Raw genomic sequence first — 24351 nt, 5'->3', positions numbered from 1 at the left:
TCACTGATAATAACAAGATAGCCACAAAAACATTGTGAGTAGCCAAAACATGAAGCACACATTGTGAACAACCAAAGTAAGTGCCAAAGGGAAGAACCATAAGAGCATGTAGTTAAACAAGTTACAATTAAAGAACATGAACCGCTATAAGTGCAAGTGTACCTGTAGAAAAAAGAGGTATGTGCTTTAAAAACAAAATGGTGAGAAAAAGTGTTAAAAGTATATCTGTCATTGTTATGCATTGCAATATTTTCTTACTGTTGAAAATGGAGAAAAAACTGTGATGAAAAGAGTATCTTACTGACTTTCATACATTTTTAAGCGTTAAAAGTATTAAAGAATGAAAGATTGAGAAAGAGAAAAAAGTTTGAAGTTAGAAAAATGAGCAAATATAGTGATGAAGAGTATATTGCATAACAGTTATCAATATCATAGCAGACAAAAGTATGTCAGCAGTATGAAGGTGAAAGAAAGTGTTGCTTTGAAACCAAAATGGTGAGACAGTGTTAAAAGTATATCTGTCATTGTTATGCATTGCAATATTTTCTCACGGTTGAAAAAGGAGAAAAAAGAGTGATGAAAAGGGTATCTTATTTAATTTCATAAATGTTAAAGCGTTATGTTAGAGCCATTTTATTTCATTCTAAACCTTTTACATTTTTAAACCCTTAGTATTAGTTAGACTTGTACACTTCTTATTTAAGATTCTTATATGTTTAATGTGTGCACCTTCCTGCCACAGTCAATTCCTTGTCTGTGTGATGTTTCTTGGCAAATAAAACCCATTCTGAAAAGTATTAATAATTGAAAGATGTAGAAACAGAAAAAAGTTTGAACAGTGAAGAGCGTTGACCAATCGGATTGGTTCCTTGTTTCTTGTAACGTAGCAACTGTTGGTCATTGTCAACATTTCTAACCTAGAATGTAGGTTTTAGGTTCAAGATGAAGGAGAAACTAATCATGTGTGCCTGCACAACCAGTCCTGTTCAGACACTTAATTTAAAGATGACATCAAAATAATAATCCATAGTGCAGGGTTGCCGATGTTGTCGATGTCCCTGGTGAGTTTTTTTTTATACAATCTCGTCACATTATGTGACTTTGTTGTGCAACTGGAAAAGCAACTATTGTGGGTGGTAAATAAGATCAGGCTACATCTAGCCAGCGGATCATTTCTTGCAAGTGTGTCAAAGTGGTATTTTTACAGACTGTATTAACACCGTAGGCGTGAATAATGCATGCATCGTCATTGTCGTCCATCTTTAGCCGAAGAAGCTAGAGAGAGGATGCAATGGGAGATTTCCTACAGTAAGCTAGATACTGCTTCAAATTGAAAATGGAGACGATCTTTTGATTAAAGACAAGTTCCTTAACCTCTGTTGTCAATATCGCCGATAAAAAGTAAATACTGTTACGAAGCATTTGTTTGTAGGTAACGAACGATAGACGTAGTCAGTTTCGCCGTTCTATGGCAGCTACAGTACTGTATGATGACAGTCGTAGCTAGCGTTGTAAGCACTCCTCACTAGAATGGCCATAACTTTAAAACAAAAGATCATATTTCAAATCTGTCTGCTGTTCTACATTGCCCACACAATTATGTATATATATATCAACTCTAACATGGCCTGTATCTTGTATTGAAAGAGCTCGAAAATTAGCTTGTCTAATGTATGGTGGACTGAGAAAACATATTTGTCAAAGCGGAGCGAGCGGATGTCGTGGGAGAATTCCTACTGTGTTAGATTTACTGCTTCAAATTGAAAATGGAGAAGAAATGTAGAGTAAAGACAAGTTTCTTAACGTCTGTGTTCAATATCGGCACCTAAAAATAAAAACGTTTCAGTTACGAAGTTTTTGTTCGTAGTAACGCCAGCTGCAGTAAACCTTTCGTGACCCCGGTTTGGCTGTTCGTGACAGTCGGATATGACAGTGTTGAGCCTCGATTTTTGCAGATTTCTGTGAAACTTTCTTAAAGAAAAATAATTTAGCTAGATTATGTACAGTTTAAGTTCAATGTACATACCTTGTTTGGCCAATTTGGTCGATTGTGGAAAAAAGTAGAACCGTTTTTAGTTATGGAGAGCCATCGCGCTAGCTTGGAATTGCGTTATCCCACTCATCACTTCAGTGGTCATAACTTTTAAACAAAATAGTCTATCTTAAATCTGTTTGCTGTTCTGAATTCACGACAAAAGTACGCACATTTCATACGCTCTAACTTATCCTCGATCTTGTAGTGAAAGTTATTAAAAATGAGGTTTTCTAAAAAAAGTAATGCAGACGGAGAAGATTTTTGTCAGAATGGCTCTGTGAAATCGTCTTGATAAAGGATGATTTTCCTAACATGATCATATACATATTTACATCATTAGAAAGCCCTAAATCTTGTCTTCAAAATGGTATAAACAGTTCAGGTATATTATTTGAAAAAGTCTGCATATTCAGGCAGGAAAGTGTTAAACAGTGTCAAAAATTGACACGGTGAGAAACTGTTCTGTCAGTGCATGACGTCACAATTGAATTTGACTTGAACATTCTGAACCATTGAAACCCATTCATTTTTTTTTGCACTTTAAACTTTAATACCTTAAAAACTTTAAAAGTTATCAATGAGAAAAGTAATAGCACACTAGAGCAGTTCAGACCTTATCAAATGAAGTTTGAACGGTGTTTCTAGCTTAAACGGTGTGAAAGGAGTAGGCGACGGAAAAAAGTGGGAGGAAATTAAAAAAAAAAAAAAAAAACTAGAGAGGGTACAATTTCTGGGGAAATTGTAGGGTGTGCTTGCTTGCGTCGGTTGCACAGGGGTCTGTATATTTTATATAAAAATGCATCGGGCCTACTTATTATTTATAAAGATTACATAGATTTAAAAGCATCTTTTTTTTGCTGCTCATTTACAACTCAAAATACGAGTGAAGTGTAGGATGAAATATGATGTCTTCTCATTTCCCCTGCAAGAGGCAGCTGACAGGCTGAATCAAAACGAATACATTTGGCAGACCGGTGTAAAAATGGACCTAATCTCTATGACTTAAACGTCCTTTTAAGTTGTCCCTTCTCGTGATATTTTCAGGCATTTAGCCTACTCATATTGCATTCATTCATTAATAAAGAACCCCCTTTGAAGATTATTCTACGACTTTACCGGCAGAAGATAGAATCGCGATTCAAACAGTACCATCTGCTAACTGAAAATATGCCCCCAAAAACGTAAATAAGCTTGACATTTATTTAGTGGAAAATCGCTCATTCATAAAAAGCTCACTGGTAGCGATCATTGTCAGTAACAACGCAAAATGCGATATAACCCTGTGTGGAGAAGCTGCCCCGGTAAATTCTACTACTACAGTACAGTACTAGACTACTGCTGTGTTCGTCTTGGTAGCGATTGCGTTGGTTGAATTCGATTTAACGTTCCGTTGTACGGTTTAGGCTGAAATTAATTATTTTCATGAACAGATTGACAAAGTTTAGGCTGTGGCAATGAAGTTCAGGTTAGTAGTCAGATTGTTTCAACTATTGAAAGACTTTTGAGTAAGGGGAGTGCCGAACATGTTCTGTCGCCGTTTGACTTGAACAGCTGAGGAGTTTTTGTTAGCTACTCACACTAGTGTCTCGGGTAGGCTACAGCGTTGCAGTGAGCTACACTGGTTTGAAACCACAGGTAATGGTAATTTCACCAACAAATCGTTTACTAATGTCAGAATAAATCATACAACGAAAATGTATATGTGAGGAATGTTTATTTTAACGATTGAAAACAGATACATCATAGACCACTGTAGTATGTGTTGCCCGGGCAACACAGGCTAATGTCATGATGCTAATACTTCAGTGAAATAGTAGACTACTGTTTCCGAAAGTAGATGTACTTCCTTAATAATATCAGCTTATATTGTACATTACACATCACAATTGTGTGTCATATCACAAAGTAAAATGAGGAAATAGTTATCACCCTGGCCTCTTTTCTTGTGGCGTTTCTGCAGCTGCCTTGCAGTAAAACTATAGTTAGCCTAGCTATCCCCCAAGTTAACAGATGCGAAACGAATGTTCTGCCAAAGGTAGTCACGCGTGTTTTCGTGACGTTAGTGACACAGTGACGTTAGTAACGTCAGTGACTGTGTGTGGCTAGCAAATTAGCCACCGTTAGCTTCACTTTTCGCCACAAAAACTTAACTTAAGCCCAAACCATGCAACGGAACGTAAATTCCAATAGAAGCAACTCAATCGCTACCAAGACGAAACTTTTGACACCTACGTTGTCTATGTAGGCCAAATATTGACTGAGTTTTAGGGGGGCAAAAAAAAAAAAAAAAAAAAAAAAAAAAAATATATATATATGTGAGAGAACAAAGGTTGTGCTCTCGCCGAAGGCAAAGCACACCCAATAAGTATGCAGAATAACAATAGTGTTTTTGCTTGCAGCAAACACACAAATAATAAGTATGCAGAATAACAATAGTGTTTTTGCTTGCAGCAAACACACTAATGAGGTAGAAATGTTCAGTTTTACTTTAACATAACCATTGTCACAATTAATTTGCCAGATCATGATTAGCAAGATGATGTCATCTTGGATGTGCCACTGTTATATAACTGGATAGTCACATTTATTGGATGGTAGTATTCTAGTTGAGATGCAGGGATGGTCAACCAAGTGCCCCATACCAAGTAAGATTTCAAACACAAAACATATTGACTGTCAGTTGGGGATTGCTTAAAGTCCCTCAGGTTGAATTAATACCAGTATTTCTACAGGTTATATTGCACCAATACAATCTTTTTACTTCTGTTATTTAAGAAAAATGTTTTGTGCACAGATGTTCATTTATTGCATGCTTTCATCAAACGTAGATGACCAAACAGTTGAAGAACATCTGGTCAGCCAAGTGCTCCATGAAATGAGATTTTGAACATGGCCCTGTTTCCCAGACATGGATTAAGCTTAGTCTTATACTAAAAACGTTTTCAATGGAGATCTTCATTTAATTTGATTTACTTGCTTTTGGACTAGGCTTAATCCATGTCTGGGAAAGTGGGCCTATGTCTCTTTTAAGAATATGATCTAAGAATAATAAATGACAGTAAATTAACAAATCTAATCAGGAGAATAGTAAACCATTTAAAAGTAGCAGTTACAGTTACATTCTCCCTTCTCTGGGTGGTGAGGTAATCAAATAATACACACAGGGTCAGGTGCAATTCTGCTCTCTTTTGGATTTAGGAATTCTCCTGCTAGACCGGGAGTCAGACACGTGTTTTCACCCTGTGCTTCAGGGTGGCTGGGGAGACAGAGTCTGGCCCAGCTGCTTAGTAGGGGTAGGTGTTGTGGTCTCTGAGAGTACAGTCATTTAGCCTCTCTCACCACCTTGCTAAACCTGGTCTTTGACTTCTGGAACCTGGATCTGTCCCTACTCCTGGACGCTTCCTCCTTGTCCAACCTCAGTCTCCTGAGTTTAGCCGTGAACCAGGGTTAGTCGTTATTAGAACTCACCCTGGTGCGTGTTGGTATACAGCTGATTTTTGACATCTGTCACAGCATCTGTGAGCACATCCAGACTGGATGACTGAGGAGTAGTGTGTGTGTGGTCACTACTGTCTGAACCAGTATCATGAGGAGTAGTGTGTATGGGGTCACTACTGTCTGAACCAGTATTATGAGGAGTACTGTGTGTTTGGTCACTACTGTCTGAACCAGTATCATGAGGAGTACTGTGTGTTTGGTCACTACTGTCTGAACCAGTATCATGAGGACTAGTGTGTATGTGGTCACTACTGTCTGAACCAGTATCATGAGGAGTACTGTGTGTTTGGTCACTACTGTCTGAACCAGTATCATGAGGAGTAGTGTGTATGTGGTCACTACTGTCTGAACCAGTATCATGAGGACTAGTGTGTATGTGGTCACTACTGTCTGAACCAGTACTCCATGAGGAGTACTGTGTATGTGGTCACTACTGTCTGAACCAGTATCATGAGGAGTGGTGTGTATGTGGTCACTACTGTCTGAACCAGTATTATGAGGAGTGGTGTGTATGTGGTCACTACTGTCTGAACCAGTATCATGAGGACTAGTGTGTATGTGGTCACTACTGTCTGAACCAGTACTCCATGAGGAGTACTGTGTATGTGGTCACTACTGTCTGAACCAGTATCATGAAGAGTGGTGTGTATGTGGTCACTACTGTCTGAACCAGTATTATGAGGAGTGGTGTGTATGTGGTCACTACTGTCTGAACCAGTATCATGAGGAGTGGTGTGTATGTGGTCACTACTGTCTGAACCAGTATCATGAGGAGTACTGTGTATGTGGTCACTACTGTCTGAACCAGTATCATGAGGAGTACTGTGTGTTTGGTCACTACTGTCTGAACCAGTATCATGAGGACTAGTGTGTATGTGGTCACTACTGTCTGAACCAGTATCATGAGGACTACATTTACATTTAGTCATTTAGCAGACGCTCTTATCCAGAGCGACTTATAGTAAGTACAGGGACATTCCCCCGAGGCAAGTAGGGTGAAGTGCCTTGCCCAAGGACACAACGTCAGTCGGCATGACCGTGAATCGAACTGGCAACCTTCGGATTACTATCCCTCTTCCCTCACCGCTCAGCCACCTGACTCCTGACTAGTGTGTATGTGGTCACTACTGTCTGAACCAGTACTCCATGAGGAGTACTGTGTATGTGGTCACTACTGTCTGAACCAGTATCATGAGGAGTGGTGTGTATGTGGTCACTACTGTCTGAACCAGTATTATGAGGAGTGGTGTGTATGTGGTCACTACTGTCTGAACCAGTATCATGAGGAGTGGTGTGTATGTGGTCACTACTGTCTGAACCAGTATCATGAGGAGTACTGTGTATGTGGTCACTACTGTCTGAACCAGTACTCAATGAGGAGTGGTGTGTATGTGGTCACTACTGTCTGAACTAGTATCATGAGGAGTGGTGTGTATGTGGTCACTACTGTCTGAACCAGTACTGCATGAGGAGTACTGTGTATGTGGTCACTACTGTCTGAACCAGTTTCATGAGGAGTACTGTGTATGTGGTCACTACTGTCTGAACCAGTATCATGAGGAGTACTGTGTATGTGGTCATTACTGTGGTAGAACCATTCCAAAATATACTAAAGCATGTATTGTGTTATTTTATCTCACTGGTGAATAAGTCTTTTAAGTTTCATGTCACAATGACACAATTAAGCAAACAATTCTTGAACATGATCTTTGATAGTTTGATTGTGTCAGTAAGACAGTGCCATTGATCTCATAGCATTGATCATAAGAGATACTCAACCTAGTATTGATCCTAGTACGAGGGGAATTGTGATCTGACTGGCTCAGAAAGACACTAGACAGTCTAGAACAAAATATTCACTGATGGCCTACATCTCACATTATATGATTTAGAAATACCTCAGGAAGACCACATGATGTCTCAGTATACTTTAGACAGGATGGTTGTACAATCCAGCTCAGTGAAATCAGCTTCTCAGGCAGGTTAATATTAGGTAGGAAAGTAATATTAGAGAATGCAAAGGTACAAATAACACTTCAAATAAAGATTTAAGTTTTTGATGTAACCCTAAACACCAAGACAGTGCCAGCCTCCCTAATTAAAACATGAAGTCTGTTCCAGAGGAGAGAAGCTCTATATGACAACCCCTTGTCCACCTGTTGTTTTCAGCTTGCAACAGTTACTCGCCACAACATAGAAAATGATCAGACTGATATTCTTTATTTCTACCTCTAGAGGGTTTGTGATCCCTCCCTAATGATTCCCTTCTACAGGCTGTCAGGCTGTCACATCACAGAGGAAGGCTGTGCTTCTCTGGGCTCAGCGCTGAAGTTAACCTCCTTCCTGAGACAACTGGATCTAAGTAACAATGATCTGAAGGATGCCAGCATGAAGCTGCTCTCTGCTGGACTGGGGAACCCACTCTGCAAACTGCAGACACTGAGGTCTGTATTTATTTTCTACATGAGACATTAGTAAAGTTATACATTTACATGATAGCAGACGCTCTTATCCAGAGCGACTTACAGTAAGTACAGGGATATTCCCCCGAGGCAAGTAGGGTGAAGTGCCTTGCCCAAGGACACAACGTCATTTGGCACGGCCGAATGAGATATGCCTTCAACTCTAGTCATCAGTGAGGTCTAGTTTGATAAGAAACAGGCAGATTTGCTGCATCTGAAACACTCTAAAACATACTGTACATAATGATTGTCTTATATTGTATTTCATGTTTTTGTTTATTTTAGACAGAATGAAATGTTGATGCAATTGTTTCTGAATGTGCAACATGATTGCAGTCTTTTGTTAGGTCGTCTTAACAATCTGTATGTCCTTACATATGGTAAACAGACAGACAAGTAGCCCGTCCAATCATTGCATTGGGTCAAAATGCTGTCTAATCATTAGTTCCGGTCCGAACTTAATGATTCGTCATGTTTATTACAGTCCTGCGACACCCACAGATATCGGATTGATTTAGGTTATTGATTTAATAACTTTATACAAATGTGCATGGCGTGAAGCCGATAAACGTACAGGATGTAGGTGGGAGCATGACGTTGACCCTTCTGTTTACCACTCACTTTTATTATCAATGGTGATGGAAGATACAGTTATAACAGCTGTTTGGGGATTTCCCGTTTTTATATGATCCGAGTCTCCCTGCCTACAGGGATAGATTTCAGCAGAATGCTGCTTTGAGGAAGGTGGCAGATATTGTCAGGGCCTCCAGTGAGTAGGCTATAGATTTGATCCATGGCCAAAATGAAATGTTAAAGGCTAGCACCTGACATGTATTTATACAAACCAGAAAAAAGCGTGAATAATAGCTTGAATTTCTACCTCTATAGGGTATTAGTGTTTGTGATCCCTCTCTAATGATAACATTCTACAGGCTGTCAGACTGTCACATCACAGAGGAAGGCTGTGATTCTTTGGGCTCAGTGCTGAAGTCAACCTCCTTCCTAAGACAACTGGATCTAAGTAACAATGATCTGAAGGATGCCGGCATGAAGCTGCTTTCTGCTGGACTGGGGAACCCACTCTGCAAACTGGAGACACTGAGGTCTGTATTTATGTTCTACATGAGACAATAGTCAAGTCATAATCGTACAATGTATTTGTATGGTTGATTTAGACAACAGAGTTTAGTCTCAAGTTGTTTATAAACTTCATGCCAAGAATGAGATATGCCTTTTAGTCATCAGTGAGGACTAATTTGTTTAGAAACAGGTGGATTTGCTGCATCTGAAACACTCTAAAACATACTGTACATAATTATTGGCTTTTATTTTATTTCATGTTTTTGTTTATTTTAGACAGAATGAAAATGTTGATGCAACTGTTTCTGAATGTGCAACATAATTGCAGTCACTTTGGGTAGTCTTAACAATCCTTGTCCAAAGGGTAATAAAATACAGCTTAATTGAATTTTAAATCTTAAAGGCCATATGGCAGGTTCATTTTTCCAACGAATTTGCGCTATTTCCTTGTTGGTAATAAACATTTAAACTGTCATCCATTGTATTTGATGTTGTTGGGTGTCACAAAACGGTATATAATACGAAAAAGTAGCTACTTTTTGCAATTATTCTTCTTTCCCCCACAATGCATTGCATGACGTCACGTTGGGGAGACGACCGACCAAAGCCCGCTTTGAGACCATTGAAATCGATTAGAAATAAACACTAGGCTAGTACCAGAGACTGTCTAATATGGTCTCTGCTAGTACCATCAAAACATGGGACATCTAATCGGAAATGTGTTTACAACGTCGGGAAAAATATTTAATTAGGGATGATCTTTGAGGGATTTCTAGGTGGGACTGGCAAGTTAGCCCAAAGCTAGCCCATAGCTAGCATGATGTCTTCTTTCTAGATCTAGATAAGTTTACCGGTAGTACTAGTCTACTTATCTGAACTACAGCTAACGACATGATTGTCCGGGACAAGTGTTTTTTTTTTGTAGGGCAGAGAAATGTACCTGCCCCACTGGAAAAGTTTAAACTCAAACAAAATAAAATGCCATGTTACTGTACTTGCACTGGCCAGCTTGCAAATACTGAGGATAGCCTACCAAAGTTGAGTTAGCCAATAGCGTTAGCGATGCTAGCTAACGTTAGTTTGCTAGCTGTATATAACATTTCACTGTCACTAGATATAAAGAAAACGTTGACTTTCAATCGGTGCTATTCATTGACAGTAAAAAGAAATTGTATATGTGCACTGCTGTTCGTAGACTAGCTCCAGAGATCGTTGCTGCGTTGCTAAATAATAGCAACTCACCAGGACACTTCACCAACTCTCCACTCATTCTCCTCAGACCATCCATTTAATTGGCTTTGACGGCCACCTGGTCTCGGCAATTCCTCATTTGCCCTCTCATGTCTACTTGGTTCGAAATTATACGGCTGTGGGCCATCATACACATTGGTGGTTTTTGCCACCTCTTCTTCATCCCAGTCAGTCGCCATAGTTCTAGTACTATGCTGAGGCTTCTCTCCTTCACGACTCCCCAACGTGACGTCATCGCCGATTGCTAATATGCTAATGCTAACACCAAAAACTGGTCTTTAACACCATTTGGAGACACCATTTGGAGATATTTTAAATGATATACATATATTGAGTGCTTCGTGATGTACCCATTAATCAACAGTAGTGTTTAACCTGCCATATGGCCTTTAAGCCCCATTGTACCGAATATTGTTGCAGTTCCACCAGAGTTCCACTGGGAGTGATCGCGGGCGAGTACAAAATGAATGGGAGTCTATGGAGCTAAATAGCTCAATTTGTCTCTTTCGCCTGATTGTCATCGAGAAATCTCAGATTTGATTGTACTTTTTGCATGTTTAACATGGATTATAGGTTGAAAGTTGAATGAAAGTGTACTTATGTCCTTTCGATTTCTTACAGGGTAATCATTGTTTCCCATAACACGTTAGCATTCTGCTAATGAATGCTGATTGCTTAGTGAAGGACTGACTATGACCAGAGATCCCGCTTGATGGCATCCAAAGCGGAACCAGAATGTCAGAGCATTAGCAACAACATTAGCAAACCAAAACTCTTTCTACTATGTGTATTGACAGGGAGAGCCTAACCTGTCAGCTGTGTTGTCGATAGCTATATGTTCAACTTCATGCAGCACCTGCCAAATGAACCCCTCTGTGCTGACTCACTTTGGGGGCCCAGATGGATTATATCACCACATTGATCCTCTTTCTACAGGCTGTCAGGTTGTCTGGTCACAGAGGAAAGCTGTGCCTTTCTGGCCTCAGCTCTGAGGTCCAACCCCTTCCACCTGAGGGAACTGGACCTGAGCTACAATCATCCAGGAGAAAAAGGATTGAAGCTGCTCTCTGTTGGACTGAAGCATCCACACTGCAGACTGGAGAAACTCAAGTAAGGAGATGTTTGTGTTTTTATATACCTCTTAATGTAATGTTGCTTAACATTGAATAGACATCTAAGTATTGTAATGACCTGACTAGGTCAGAAAGCAACAATTGTCCAGGCATGCGATGACGTTTCAGAATCTCCGGTTTATTCACCCAACAGTACACAGGCTACTGTTTGGCCGTAGCCTACGCCAAATAGAAGAATGTTACTAGCACACAGAACAATAGTGACCGGCTCTCTTAAAACCCAGGCATAACAGGAAGAACAAAAAATGGCTAAACCTGGTCTTAACAATGCCCCATTCCTTCTGCCCAACCCCCCTCCATGCCCCTCCACCAACCACCAGGATGCCCTGCAACAGAACATTCTGGGCATTCCTGTGATTGGCAGATAGAAGGTTGATTGGCATGCCAGACCCCGCAAACACTGATCAATGGCAAACACAACCCAACCAACAGCCCAACATGCAACACACATCTGTCTGTGCAGGTCGCTAAAGTATGTTCATAGGCCTTGCATTTCATGATGATACAATTACAGACTGCATGGTAATTTAGGACAGTTAGTTAGGAAGAGATACATCCTATATAATCTACAATAGCCTATAGTGCAATTATGATATATAGCTACAATCATAATTGTATTTCCTGGGGTTTATTCCATAAAGTGGGTTTAAGTGAAAACAGTGAGTTTGTTAACCCTGAGATGAGGGAAACTCTGGGTTTTCTGTTCCAGAAAGAGAGGAAACACAAACTCTGGTAAAATTACCACGGTAACTGATGGTAACTAACCTAACCTGCTTGCTGGCAGCTTTTGTTTAACCCTCGTGCTGCCTTCGGGTCACATGACCCAAAGGTTCATAACGAACCATCGTTGTGTTTACCCAATTTTACCCAATACAAAAACAAATTAAAATAATTTTCTTTTAACCATTCCAATGTGGGGGGTCTGAGACAGCCCGACAGTTAAAAGAAAATGCTTCACTTTATTTTTTTATGAGGTAAATTTGTCGCAACACCAAGGTGGGTCACAATGACTGATGGGTCAGAATGACCCGAAGATAACACAAGGGTTAACAAACCATGAATTTCTCCCTCTCTCCTCTTTCCGAGCCATGGGGTGTCCTTTCCTCATCCAGGGCTCCAGACCAGCCCCTACTCAGGGGCACAGGCAGAACATTAAGGGGCGAACACTTTAAATCGACCCTCAACGCAATTATTCATATTTTCCCAAATTTAAATGTGTTACTGATAATGTGCTGTTTTATTTTAGCTTGCAGTAGGGCTATGCGATATGACCAACATCTCATATCCTGATATAGATCCTTTCCCCGATAACAATACATAACACAATATGGCACATTTTCTTTAAATTCAATGAATAAATTGTTCATACAAAATGACCACATGGAAAGGCTCAAAATTGCGGTCATTTATTGTTGAATATGCTCCCAAAATGTTATCTGTGCGACCTCAAAATATATTTGGGAGTGTAGCAGACTATTTGTACATAAATCTATGGACAGGTTCAAGCGGACCCTGCACTTTTAAGGGCGCAGTGAGGTCTGGGATACATTGTGCGTAGCTAGCATGGACTGTATATATAATGGACATAGTCATTGTGAAGTCACCCATTGGTTTGTGAAAGCCCGTTTTGAAGCCTCCATTTTTGCACTTCCTGGTCGCCATCTTGGGTTTTTGGAGCCAGAAGTGATCATATTTGGACGAGAGGGCGAGGTTGTGGAGAGGCAAAAGGCGGGCCCATGGGCAGGTCTGACTGAGAAGCAGGGTCGGGCAGAGTCGGGAGATTTCCCGAACCACCGATCAAACAGCCGCAGCATAATGCAAAAAGAAAAAAATATATTATAATAATACACGGCCGTGGGCCGGTCTGTGTTTCAAAGTCCCGGGTCATTTTTCTGACCCAGTCCAGACCAATTGTGAAGCCACCTCGCTAATGTCCTTTCTCCTCTACATGACTATATGCCGCTGGCTACTAAACCGCGCAAAGTCGCTGCAAACATCGCTAGCTTCCATCGAGAAGACCCCCTTGTCCAATCGGGCTGTCAATCACTCCAGACTGTCAATCAAGCCAACCATATAGCCACGCCAACCATATTTGGGGTTGACATAGCCAATCCTAAATATACAGGTCTTTGAGGCCTATCTACTAAATTCTCAAAGAATTTTCAGATGGACCACTAGGACACTGATAGAAATAAGGGAATCCAGCTAATGACACCATAATGAATTGTAAAAAAATATGTTTTTCATGAGTGAATTTGGCCATTTTTGAATGAGGGTCAATTGGAGCCAGAGTTTTTTTGGAGCCAGACCCTGGCGACCATCGGTGGTATTGCACTTTAAGCCACTTCCGCTTTTTTCAGCCCCAAAGGTAGCTACATACGTTTTCTGTCAAAAAAATATTGTCTTCAATATTGTCTTGGGTCAGATGTCTGAAGGTTAATTAATCAGAAGGTTGCCGGTTTGATTCCCGGCCATGCAAAATTACGTTGTGTCCTTGGGCAAGGCACTTCACCCTACTTGCCTCGGGGGGAATGTCCCTGTACTTACTGTAAGTCGCTCTGGATAAGAGCGTCTGCTAAATTACTAAATGTAAATGTAATGTTATGTCTTTGTAGGCCTATTTGAATAAACGACGCACAAAGTTGTGTTCCAAGTTTGCCGACCTCCCGTCTTTCCAACTCCTTACAGGAGCATTTGTGCAAGTGCAAATAACTTAAGGCGCAACATGTTTTAATTTCTCAAAATTCTGTCTAATTGCACAGTAGTATGCCCGCTGTTAGCTGATACAGTGTCCTGTCCACCATTTGATCCAACATTACATAACCAATTAAACTTCATCTTTAGACTCTTAACTTTAATGTAGATAGACAATTCCAAACAGCTCCATCTAGCATTCTAGAATGGTGGCTGGAGAGTCCAGCAGACACCAGCACTACCCAGCTGATGGCCCTGAACCCCCTAGAACCATTTTATACCACACAGTTCTCAAAAGTCATTGGTCCATCCACAATCACCGTACAGACAAGAACTCTCAAACCACCCACATTTCGTCTCCTAGTTAGGTGGTCATAAAACTGCAGGAGGCAACTCTAATCTCCATTGTATCAAGATAGAAGATAGAATCACCCTTTTGACCCAAATCCTTTTCTGCCAACTGTAAACTATCAAAACACATTCATTGTACATAAGCCCAACATTTCTTTCACACTGTTTACCTTTCGGCCACGACGATCTGCTCCTTTGGCGCCTCTGTTCAGTAGTGACATAGGCAATGTCTTGGTTTATTCCCATCGTTTGAGCAGATGTCTTCCCTCCAGAAATCCTTTTCAGTGCTGACTTCATCGAAGCAAATGTTAAATCCGTACATGTCGTCAGTGCTAACTAGCGATCTTTTCTACACATGCATGTCAAGCAACTTAAAAGCTAACACAGCATCGGGCAATTCCATCTTGTACTTGGGCATCCTTAAAGGGGTCATTTACTCATTTTATAGGGTATTTCACACTCTTCCTTAAGGTCTCCAAATAGGGTATGTAACATTGGATGGGCTGAAATGGCCCGGGTGCTGTTCTATGCGCCCTAATGCACCCTGTGAAATAGCCCTAGAATAAAACGAGCGGTTTTCTCCCTTTTATGGTATGTTAATGAATATTTAGATAAGCTGCACGCTGATTGGTTGGTCTACAATGAGTGAAGCTGCGGAGCAAAGACGCAACACGGCCAACAGCACTCACTGAAACATCGAAGATGGAGACTTGAAATAAAAAAGTGCAAATAAATCTATTGTGTCTACACAACACTGTTTTCAACAGATTGACTAGATATCATTTAAAATGATAACGTTAGTTGTTTCCACTTCTGTTGTCGAAGCAAACGGGATCGACTTAGGTGGGTAACGTTACAGCTTAGCAACCAAACTATCGTGATTCATCTCAGCTTCAGTTAGCTACCGTATTTTTCGGAAATAAAACCACGGCTTGATTTTACAGTTTTCTTGTGGTTGTACGGCTTATATTTCGAAGCGGCATATAGCCCGGTTTTAGAACAAAAAAGTGGCTTTGTCCCAAGATCTCTACAGACCATGCAGCTAATTTAATGCTCAACACTGGAAAAGGGGCTATTGAAAGAGGAATTATTTACTTTGTTGTCTCAGTTACACTATCAGGTCTTGGAAATACAGTGACTTGCTAAAGTAGGCAAATGGCTAGTAGAACATAACATTTCATAATAATTTCAGTAAATCAAACAGCTACAAGACCCAGTGAAATGTTATATAAAGCTAGCTAACCAACGTTAGCTAGCATCGCTAACGACATTGGCTAATTCAACTTTGGTAGCTATCCTCAGTATTTGCAAGCTAGCTAAAATTATCGTCGTCATCTGCCGCTTGTCCGGGGGTCGGGTCGCGGGGGCAGCAACCTATGCAGGGAGGCCCAGACTTCCCTCTCCCCGGCCACTTCCACCAGCTCTTCCTGGGGGACCCCGAGGCATTCCCAGGCCAGCCGAGAGACATAGTCCCTCCAGCGTGTCCTGGGTCTTCACCGGGGCCTCTTCCCAGTGAGACGTGCCCAGAACACCTCACCATGGAGGTGTCCAGGAGGCATCCTGATCAGATGCCCGAGCCACCTCAACTGGCTCCTCTCGACGTGGAGGAGCAGCGGTTCTACTCTGAGCCCCTCCCGGATGACCAAGCTTCTCACCCTATCTCTAAGGGAGAGCCCGGACACCCTGCGGAGAAAACTCATTTCGGCCGCTTGTATTCGCGATCTCGTTCTTTCGGTCACTACCCACAGTTCGTGACCATAGGTGAGGGTAGGAACGTAGATCGACTGGTAAATAGAGAGCTTCGCCTTTTGACTCAGCTCCTTCTCCACCACGACGGACCGATGCAGAGCCTGCATCACTGCGGACGCCAAACTAGCTAAACTTATACAATATCTAAAATAATTTTGTAGACATAACAATGGATTTTGCCACGCATGGACATACTATCCACAACTGTGTCTTACAGCATGCTGTAAGATCGCCTATAGCCTACTTGCTTGGTAGCTCTATCATTGTTCCCTTATCAAGTGCGGCATATATTTCAGTGCGGGTTAAAATCTGATTTACAAACACAAAGCTCCCATTCTGGTGGGGTGCGGGTTATAGGCTTTACATTGTCCCAGGTTTTCAAAACTGTCCTCGGTGAAATGGTTCGAGCAAATGTGTAATTAAGGGTTGAACTGCGACCCTCAATTACACAATTTTAATTGTGAGATTTTTATAGGAAAGAGAATGGGACTTGAGGTTCACTGTATGTCCATTTTACCCACCGAACTGTCGTTATTCAACTATGACAAGGTAAACTCGGTTTTGCAGTCAATGACCCCTTTAAGTAACGTTGCTCAAAGTCAATGATGTAGAACGTGTCAGTAGGTGCGTTCGACTTCATGCAGCGCCGGCGTCGCCTGCAGCCCGGCTGACTTGAAGCAGCCAATGGCATTCTCAGCTTCAAGGCAGCTGGCTGCAGCCGGCTGCAGGCGACGCCGGCGCTGCATGATGTCGAACACACCTATTGACACGTTACTGTCTCTCGTTATCCAATCAAAATTTGAATATGCTTCATACATTATGTCCTTTTCTTCTTTCAGAAACAGTTTATCAAGTGCATTTAACAAAGTTGTCAATTACCAGCATCTTTGTTCAGGTCATCGATAGGTACTTAGCTGTTTCTCGCGCTCGCTCAGTCAGCGCCAAAGCCACCGCAAGGGCCTGCTTCTTTTTTCCAAGATCTGTAACTTGTGTCCACATTTCGACTTCATTTTTCCAGCTTTCATACGACTTTCCTTCGTCGAAGGTTGCCGGAATCTTGTAACTTGCGGCAGCCATCCTATGCTACCAATGTTAAACTCATAGAAAACACAGTTTAATGGTCACGCTCCATGTTCACCTGTACAACTCACGCAGTAATTATGCAGTAACAACATCTGGTCTCACCAAAGTAAGAGTATCAGAACCGGAAATACATAGTTAACAGTAATGATGTCATGCACGTGCTTTGCTATACTCAGTTGATTGGACTAACTCAGATCAGCTGTTCTGGAAGTGATAACTGACCTTCCCATCTCAGGGATCATCAAGTCAGAGTTCAGGGTTAGGGTCATAGTTTGTAAAAACTGCTTTCTGGAATACACCTCTGATGATAAAGATATAAATATAAGTCAGTTGCTAAGTCACTTAGCAACAAGTGAAGTGTCATTTCCTCATCCTCATCTTTCCTCTGCTTATCTCTACAGTGTGGATCATGGTGGAGAGTGCTGGATCAAACCTGGCCTTAGGAAATGTGAGTATTGACTGCTACTTGGTTCTAGTACACATACAAGGGACAATACCATTAGTGACTTGAGGTCAAAAAGGGACACAACACTCTGTAAACACTACATTTAGGAGCAGTAATTTAACAGTTTTATCCCCATGTCTACTGTGTGTGTGAGTCCATCCCTTCACCCTCTCCTCTCTTCTTCCCTTTTCACCTCCCCTCTTTCCCACTCCTGTCCTCTCCTCCTGTCATCCCATCTTCTCCACCCTTCTGTTCTCCCCTCCTCTCATCTCCTCTCTCCTCACATCTCCTTTCATCATCTCTCCTCTCTTCTCCGTTCTTCCCCTCCCCTCCTCTCCCTCTCTCCTCCACCCCTCCCTTCATCTGGCCCTATACAGCAGGCCCTATCTTGCACCCAGCGCAATTGACTTTGTACACCGACGCAAGCATCATTCCTATTTTGCACTCGACGCACAGCAGACTTTTCCCTTCACAGACCCACGTCGGTAAATTAGGGAATGAACTTGCGCTCCCGGGGGCGGCTCAGCGAAAAAAGGAGGCGTGTTCCGGCGCAAACGTTCCCTGGTGCTATTTTGCAGTTTCAGAAAACAATTCCGCCACAGACCAGGAAAAACGATGAAATGATTAAAAAGATTTTCATGAGAAATCTCTATGTATGTGAACTTGATTTGTAACAATTGTGGCAATTTCCTCCCACGCCTGTTTAACCAAAGCTAATTTGGGTGGGTTTCTTCTCCCATCCCCATCAGAATCAGAATTTGGTTTATTCGCCATGTATGTTACACAAACACGGAATTTACTGTGGCAGGAAGGTGCAAACAATAAACATATACGGGTCTTAAATTAAGTAAAAAAGTACAATAGTTAAACTAATTCTAAGAACTAAACAATTTAAAAATATAACAATTAAAAAAATAAAATGTATATAAAAATAAGAATAAGAATTTGAATGAGCAGCATGAGTGGGCAACTTAGTGCAATGAGGAAACTGCTCTGCCTTTCCCATACAATGTCACTTCTCTATCTTTTACGGCCCTGACAAGAACGTCTGTCTCCTCGGCTGTGAACCGCTCCTGGCGTGCGCCTGGCAATTCCGCCGTTATAATAGCAATCCGCCGTGGAACAAGCGCCTGCTCTTAAAGGGAATGTGAGATGACGCTCTGATTAGTTTATTGCACATTACGCCCAAACCACACCTAGTAATGTAGCTACTTCAGACCAACCCATTTTATAGTGTCTCCCCTCTCTCAATGTCTTCCTCTCCTCCCCTTTCTTCTTCTCTCCTCTCCCCCTCTCTTCTCCTCCCCCTCCCCCTTCCCTCTCCCCCTCCTCTCTTGATTCTCTTCTCTTCTCCTCCCCTGTCCTCTCCTCCTCTCTCCCCCTCTCCTTTCTTGTTTCCTTACCTCTCCTTACCTTGGATGAGGATCCAGAGAGAGAGAGGGGGAGACCATGGGAACAAAGTGGTTGTAGAGGAACACAGGATGGATAGTTGAGAGAGAAAGGAGGATGAGGAGAGAAAAGTAAAGAGTAGAGAGGGGTGGGATAGAGAGAGAAAGAAATAATTAATTAAAATGTGGAGGGAACAGGAAGAGGATAGAAAGATGGAGTGATGGGGGCATATCAGGGGTAAAGAGATGAGGGATGATGGAGAGAGCGATGTGGAGGGAGAGAGGTTGCAGGTGAGGGAAGGCGGTACAGTGAGCAGGGTCGAGAGGTTGGAACAGAAAGAGAGGAAGAGTGGTGAGAGAGTGATAGCCAGATACCAGCATTGAGAGAGAGATCGAAAGGGGGGAGGGCAGGAAGAGGGAGACATTCTAATGTGAATGATGATGATCAGTAATATATTGTGTCTTGGTCTCCCCCATCAGATGCCTGTGAGCTCACACTGGACCCAAACACAGCACACAGAAACCTCTCTCTGTCTGAGGAGAACAGAAAGGTGACATGGAGGAGAGAGGAGCAGCCGTATCCTGATCACCCAAAGAGATTTGACTACTGTCCACAGGTGCTGTGTAGAGAGGGTCTGTCTGGGCGCTGTTACTGGGAGGCAGAAAGGAGTGGAAGATGGGTTTATATAGCAGTGACATATAAAGGAATCAGCAGGAGAGGAGGGGATGATGATTGTGTGCTTGGATACAATAACAAATCCTGGACCCTGTACTGGGATGATAACAGTTACTCTGCCAGGCACAATAAGAAGAGAACTGTCATACCTGTCCCCCCCTCCAGCTCCCACAGAGTAGGAGTGTATCTGGACTGGCCGGCCGGCACTCTGTCCTTCTACACAGTCTCCTCTGACACACTGACCCACCTGCAGACATTCCACAACACATTCACTGAGCCCCTCTATCCTGCGTTCTGTGTTGAAGATTCTGACTCCTCAGTTTCCCTGTGTCAGGTAGAATAGCCCACACACACACACACTGTGCTCACAGATGTCATTGAAGATTGAACTATATACGGTTGTAATTGATATCCCAGAGTGTTTGTAAATATTGGTGTGTGTAGAATGTTTTAATTGTTGACAAACAACAATCCTGTCTTCGATCTCAGTTCCACTGAATGTGATGAACTAAATAGTGTCTTACTGACTAAATAAGGAGAAATAAATATGTTTTATACAGGGTGATAGAAGAGTTGTGTGTTTGTTGGTGACCCAGTGGTCCTAGACACACACACACACAATGTAAACACTACATTTAGGACCAGTAATAGGACACTTTTACCCACATCCTGAGATGATTCCATACTGGGTAGTGGAGCGGAGGGTTGGGGTGGCATGGGGGGATATTTCCGGGCATCGGGGCCAGGAGTAGGGTGGAGGTCGGGGGGAGGGAGGGGAGGACTGGGCTCTCAGTGGCCCCCACCCTCAAGTGGTTCTGCTTCGTGGTCAAACTCCTCACCAAAGGGGAGAAGAAGTGGAAAGGGAGAGGTGGGGGGAAGGGAAGGGGAGAGCGAAGGACAGAGGGGAACAGGAGTCCAGGGGGGGCCTTGTGCTCCTGCAGCCAGCACCCCCACAGCCTCCCTCCTGCGTCCTCCACCCCCCTCTCACAGGAGGAGCTGCTGCCCCCCAAGCCCCAGCCGGGTCAGGCCGAGTCAGGCAGCCAGTCCAGCCTCGGCCCTCCCCCTCTCTGGCCCCCCCAGCCTGTGTCCCAGCCCACCGTCTGCTCCCCCTCTCTCTCCTGGTCCCCATCCCTCCCCCCCTCCGGCCAGACCCAAGCTCCAGTACCAGAGACTGCGCTCCCTGCCCCAGCCCTGGAGGTTCAATTCCCCCTGCTTGCTGGCCAAGAGCCTCCAGCCTGGAGAGGGAGGTACGATGGGGGGAGACGAGAGAGGGAGACACACGAGCCGTCAGCACCACCCATGACCTGGCAACAGGAAGTAAGGACACCCACTCCTCTACTGAGACCACCGCCGCCTTGGCAACCGCATACCATGACCAGGCGGCCATTGCTAAGGTAAACAGAGACGAAGACTTGAAGAGGAGAGGGAGGAGGAAAGAGAGAGGGAAAGAAGGAGGAGGGAGAGTTTGACAAAGAGGAGGGAGAGGAAGAGAGGGAGGAGGAGGAAATGATTGTCAGAAAAGATAAAAATGTAACTCTTTATCCTGTATAAGAATGATACTGTGTTTAGCTTTATGTGCAAAGAGAGGCTACCCCTGAATTAACTCTAGGCTTATGTAAACATACTGGGCCCTTATCTTGACCTGGGGGAAGGGTGAGCATTTGTTTCAGACTAAGGCTGAGAGGATGTTTGGGGGGTTGAGCTTTTACGACACCAGAACCAGAGATTCAACTAGGGTTGATGACGCAAACATGCACGCACACACGCGCGCCAGGTCTATGCAAGGGAGCCAATGAAAGAAGAGCCATGGGACATTTGCCTTTGTTTTAGCCAATGACTGTCAAGAGCGGTTCTGTTTAAATAGGTAGCTAGCACAACATGCTAGCGGACAAACTTTGTAGCACAATGGCATGTGATGTTTTGTCTCCTTGTGGGCCGGCCGCAAGCAATAAAGCTTTCTTAAACTTGTTCACCAACTGACTGTGCAATGCTTGATAGATTAATATTTCTGACATCCTGTTCTAGTAGGGAGCAGTAGAGTAACTAGTCCTGTTCTAGTAGGGAGCAGTAGAGTAACTGATCCTGTTCTAGTAGACAGCAGTAGAGTAACTGATAAGATGTAAATTCTGGAGAAGGCAGGCCGGAAGGAGTCACAACAAAGGAAAGGAGTTGACTTTGGTTTATTAGTCGAGCTGCCCGGATCAAACAATCAGTTCAAGACGAGCTGATGGCATGAGTGAGAACTCTGTCTCTCAGTTGTGCTTAAATACATGAGTTGGACATTACATATATAGAATGACACAGAATTGCTTCCTTAACGGGTCTTCAGTGGTCAGTACACTGATACACTAGAACGTTCAGCAGGTGAAGTGGTCGTTAATCACATAAGCCTTATTTGTACATGATTTTCCTCACTGTCTCCCCTCAGTCTGGACTGCATGCTATATTCTGCTCAGAGGGGGCCTCGCTGTATGACCTCTTGACCTTACATAGACACAAGCTGTACATGTATCCAGAAACTCTGCCTTACAGTAACTGAGTGGAAATAGGATCCTAAATTGACATGGCCATGTCATTGAAAGAAAGTGTGAACTGTGGAACTCCAGTGGTTAGAAATTATGTCATTGATGTCAACAGTTAATGTGAAAGACTGTAATGCAACCCCGGTTCTTCCCTGGTCACACTGGTAGAATGATTCTAGTACTTTCTAACCCTATCCCTGTATGATACTACTTTTATTGTACCCATGTACATTTTACTTCCAGCACACAGTCATGACAACATGGCTCTCATTCCAGTGCTGCAGAATCAGCAGAGAGCAGTTGTCTGGAGAGTGTTTACAACAGAAGGTTAATAAAGTGAAATGGATTCAGCCCAAGAGACAAGGGTCTAGATATTCCTGGTCATGAAGACTCTTGGTTGTAAAAGGATAGAGAGACCAAGTCTGTTCTCTCTGCAAGGAGATCAGTGCGTACGCAACGTTTATACAGGAGGCCCCAGGGCTGCTGTCTGGTGGCAGGTCTCTTCCTGCTCTAGAGACCAGGGCTGCTGTCTGATCGCAGGTCTCTTCCTGCTGTAGAGACCAGGGCTGCTGTCTGATGGCAGGTCTCTTCCTGCTGTAGAGACCAGGGGCCTCATGTATAAACGTTGCGTACGCACAAAAAGCTTGCGTACGCTGGTTTTCACGCACACTTTGTGATGTATAAAGATTTACTTGACGTGAGAATGTGCGGGCCGTCACGGAAAGTTTGAAGCAGACGTGAGAATGTGCGGACCGGCCGCAAAGTCTTGTCTGGCTCTGTAACGTGGCGAATTCTAACTGAAAAGTGCCGAAACTCACCAAACATGACTAAAAAAGTTTCCACTACTACGTTTATGACGTTGACTATTCAAAAAACATACAAATAAAAGTTTGATCATTAATGGGGATGATCACATCAAAATGCCAAAACCCAAAACGGGAAATGCTATATGCCTTCTGTTTAATCCGCCACCACTTAGTAACTTCTGTTAAACTTGAGGGTGTCAAACGAACGACAAAATCACTCAGGAAATGCATGTCACGCTAACCCTATAGCTGCCATGCTGTTACGATGCGCCACCACTCGTTTCTTCAGTTAAAGTTTTACATCGGACCATTTCTTCTTAATTTCTGCCATGGTCCGGTTCTCTGAACCCACATCATTTATGGCCCTATAATAATAATAATGATTTTATTTGTAATGCACTTTACATTTAGCTAAATCTAAAAGTGCTACAGGTTAAAAACAAGAAAGGGCGCAAATAGTGACAGTTTTCCACTGCCGATTTTTTTTTGTCGCTAATACCTAATGACAGGCCGACAAACAGGACACATTTCCTCGCCTCCACCTCTGTTGTCAGAACCTCGAGCTCACAGTCACCGTATTTCTTCGAATAAACGCTGTGGCGTTTATTAAATAACGTTCATTCTTGGTGTGCCGTTTATTCGAGGGGTGGCGTTTATTCGAAGAAATACGGTAATTCAGACAAAGAAATGACCTCAGGAGCGCATTTATAGTCCATCTGCATATTCATTTATGGGAGGAGTCAAGGCGGGGTCAGTGGCTCGTTCACATGCGGTCAATCTCACGTTGATTGTGATTTATAAAGGAAAGGTGCGCAGCACCTGGCGTACGACCGGTTTTATACATGTGAATATTTCTGTGCGTAGGTACTTTTCGAGTTTTGGCCGTACGCCATCTTCTGGTATGAAAGCTGCGCAATCCTTTATACATGAGGCCCCAGATGTGTCCCTAGCTAGCTAGCTATCGTGAAATGAATTACTGTTTCCGAAAGTAAATGTATTAATATACATTACATACATAATGTACATCGTAGGCCTACTGTACATTAGGCTACATTTCACTATAGTTTTTTTTATCAGAATGTTAAATGAGCAAAAAATTCAGTTTAGCATTTGTTGACGCTTGGAACTCTCTGTTGTAATTATATTGAGAGCAGAGTACGACACTTGCTGTGTCCCTG

General features: G+C 42.7%; 1 protein-coding gene across 1 annotated transcript in view; it reads left to right on the top strand.

Annotated features, from left to right (window-relative positions):
- Positions 1 to 20318, top strand: part of LOC136943034 (protein NLRC3-like) — a 112090-nt gene extending 91772 nt beyond the window's left edge. Inside the window, exons 9-13 of the mRNA XM_067236175.1 lie at positions 7807 to 7977; positions 8928 to 9098; positions 11263 to 11436; positions 17738 to 17784; positions 19650 to 20318. Of these exons, the coding sequence (XP_067092276.1) occupies positions 7807 to 7977; positions 8928 to 9098; positions 11263 to 11436; positions 17738 to 17784; positions 19650 to 20188 (1102 nt within the window). The 3' untranslated portion in view covers positions 20189 to 20318. The remainder of the gene's footprint in view (positions 1 to 7806; positions 7978 to 8927; positions 9099 to 11262; positions 11437 to 17737; positions 17785 to 19649) is intronic.
- The last annotated feature ends 4033 nt before the right edge of the window (positions 20319 to 24351 follow it).

Source organism: Osmerus mordax, chromosome 1, assembly GCF_038355195.1.
Source record: "Osmerus mordax isolate fOsmMor3 chromosome 1, fOsmMor3.pri, whole genome shotgun sequence".
NCBI lineage: Eukaryota > Metazoa > Chordata > Actinopteri > Osmeriformes > Osmeridae > Osmerus > Osmerus mordax.
The sequence above is the reverse complement of the archived record's forward strand: the minus strand, read 5'-3'. Positions and strand labels throughout refer to the sequence as shown.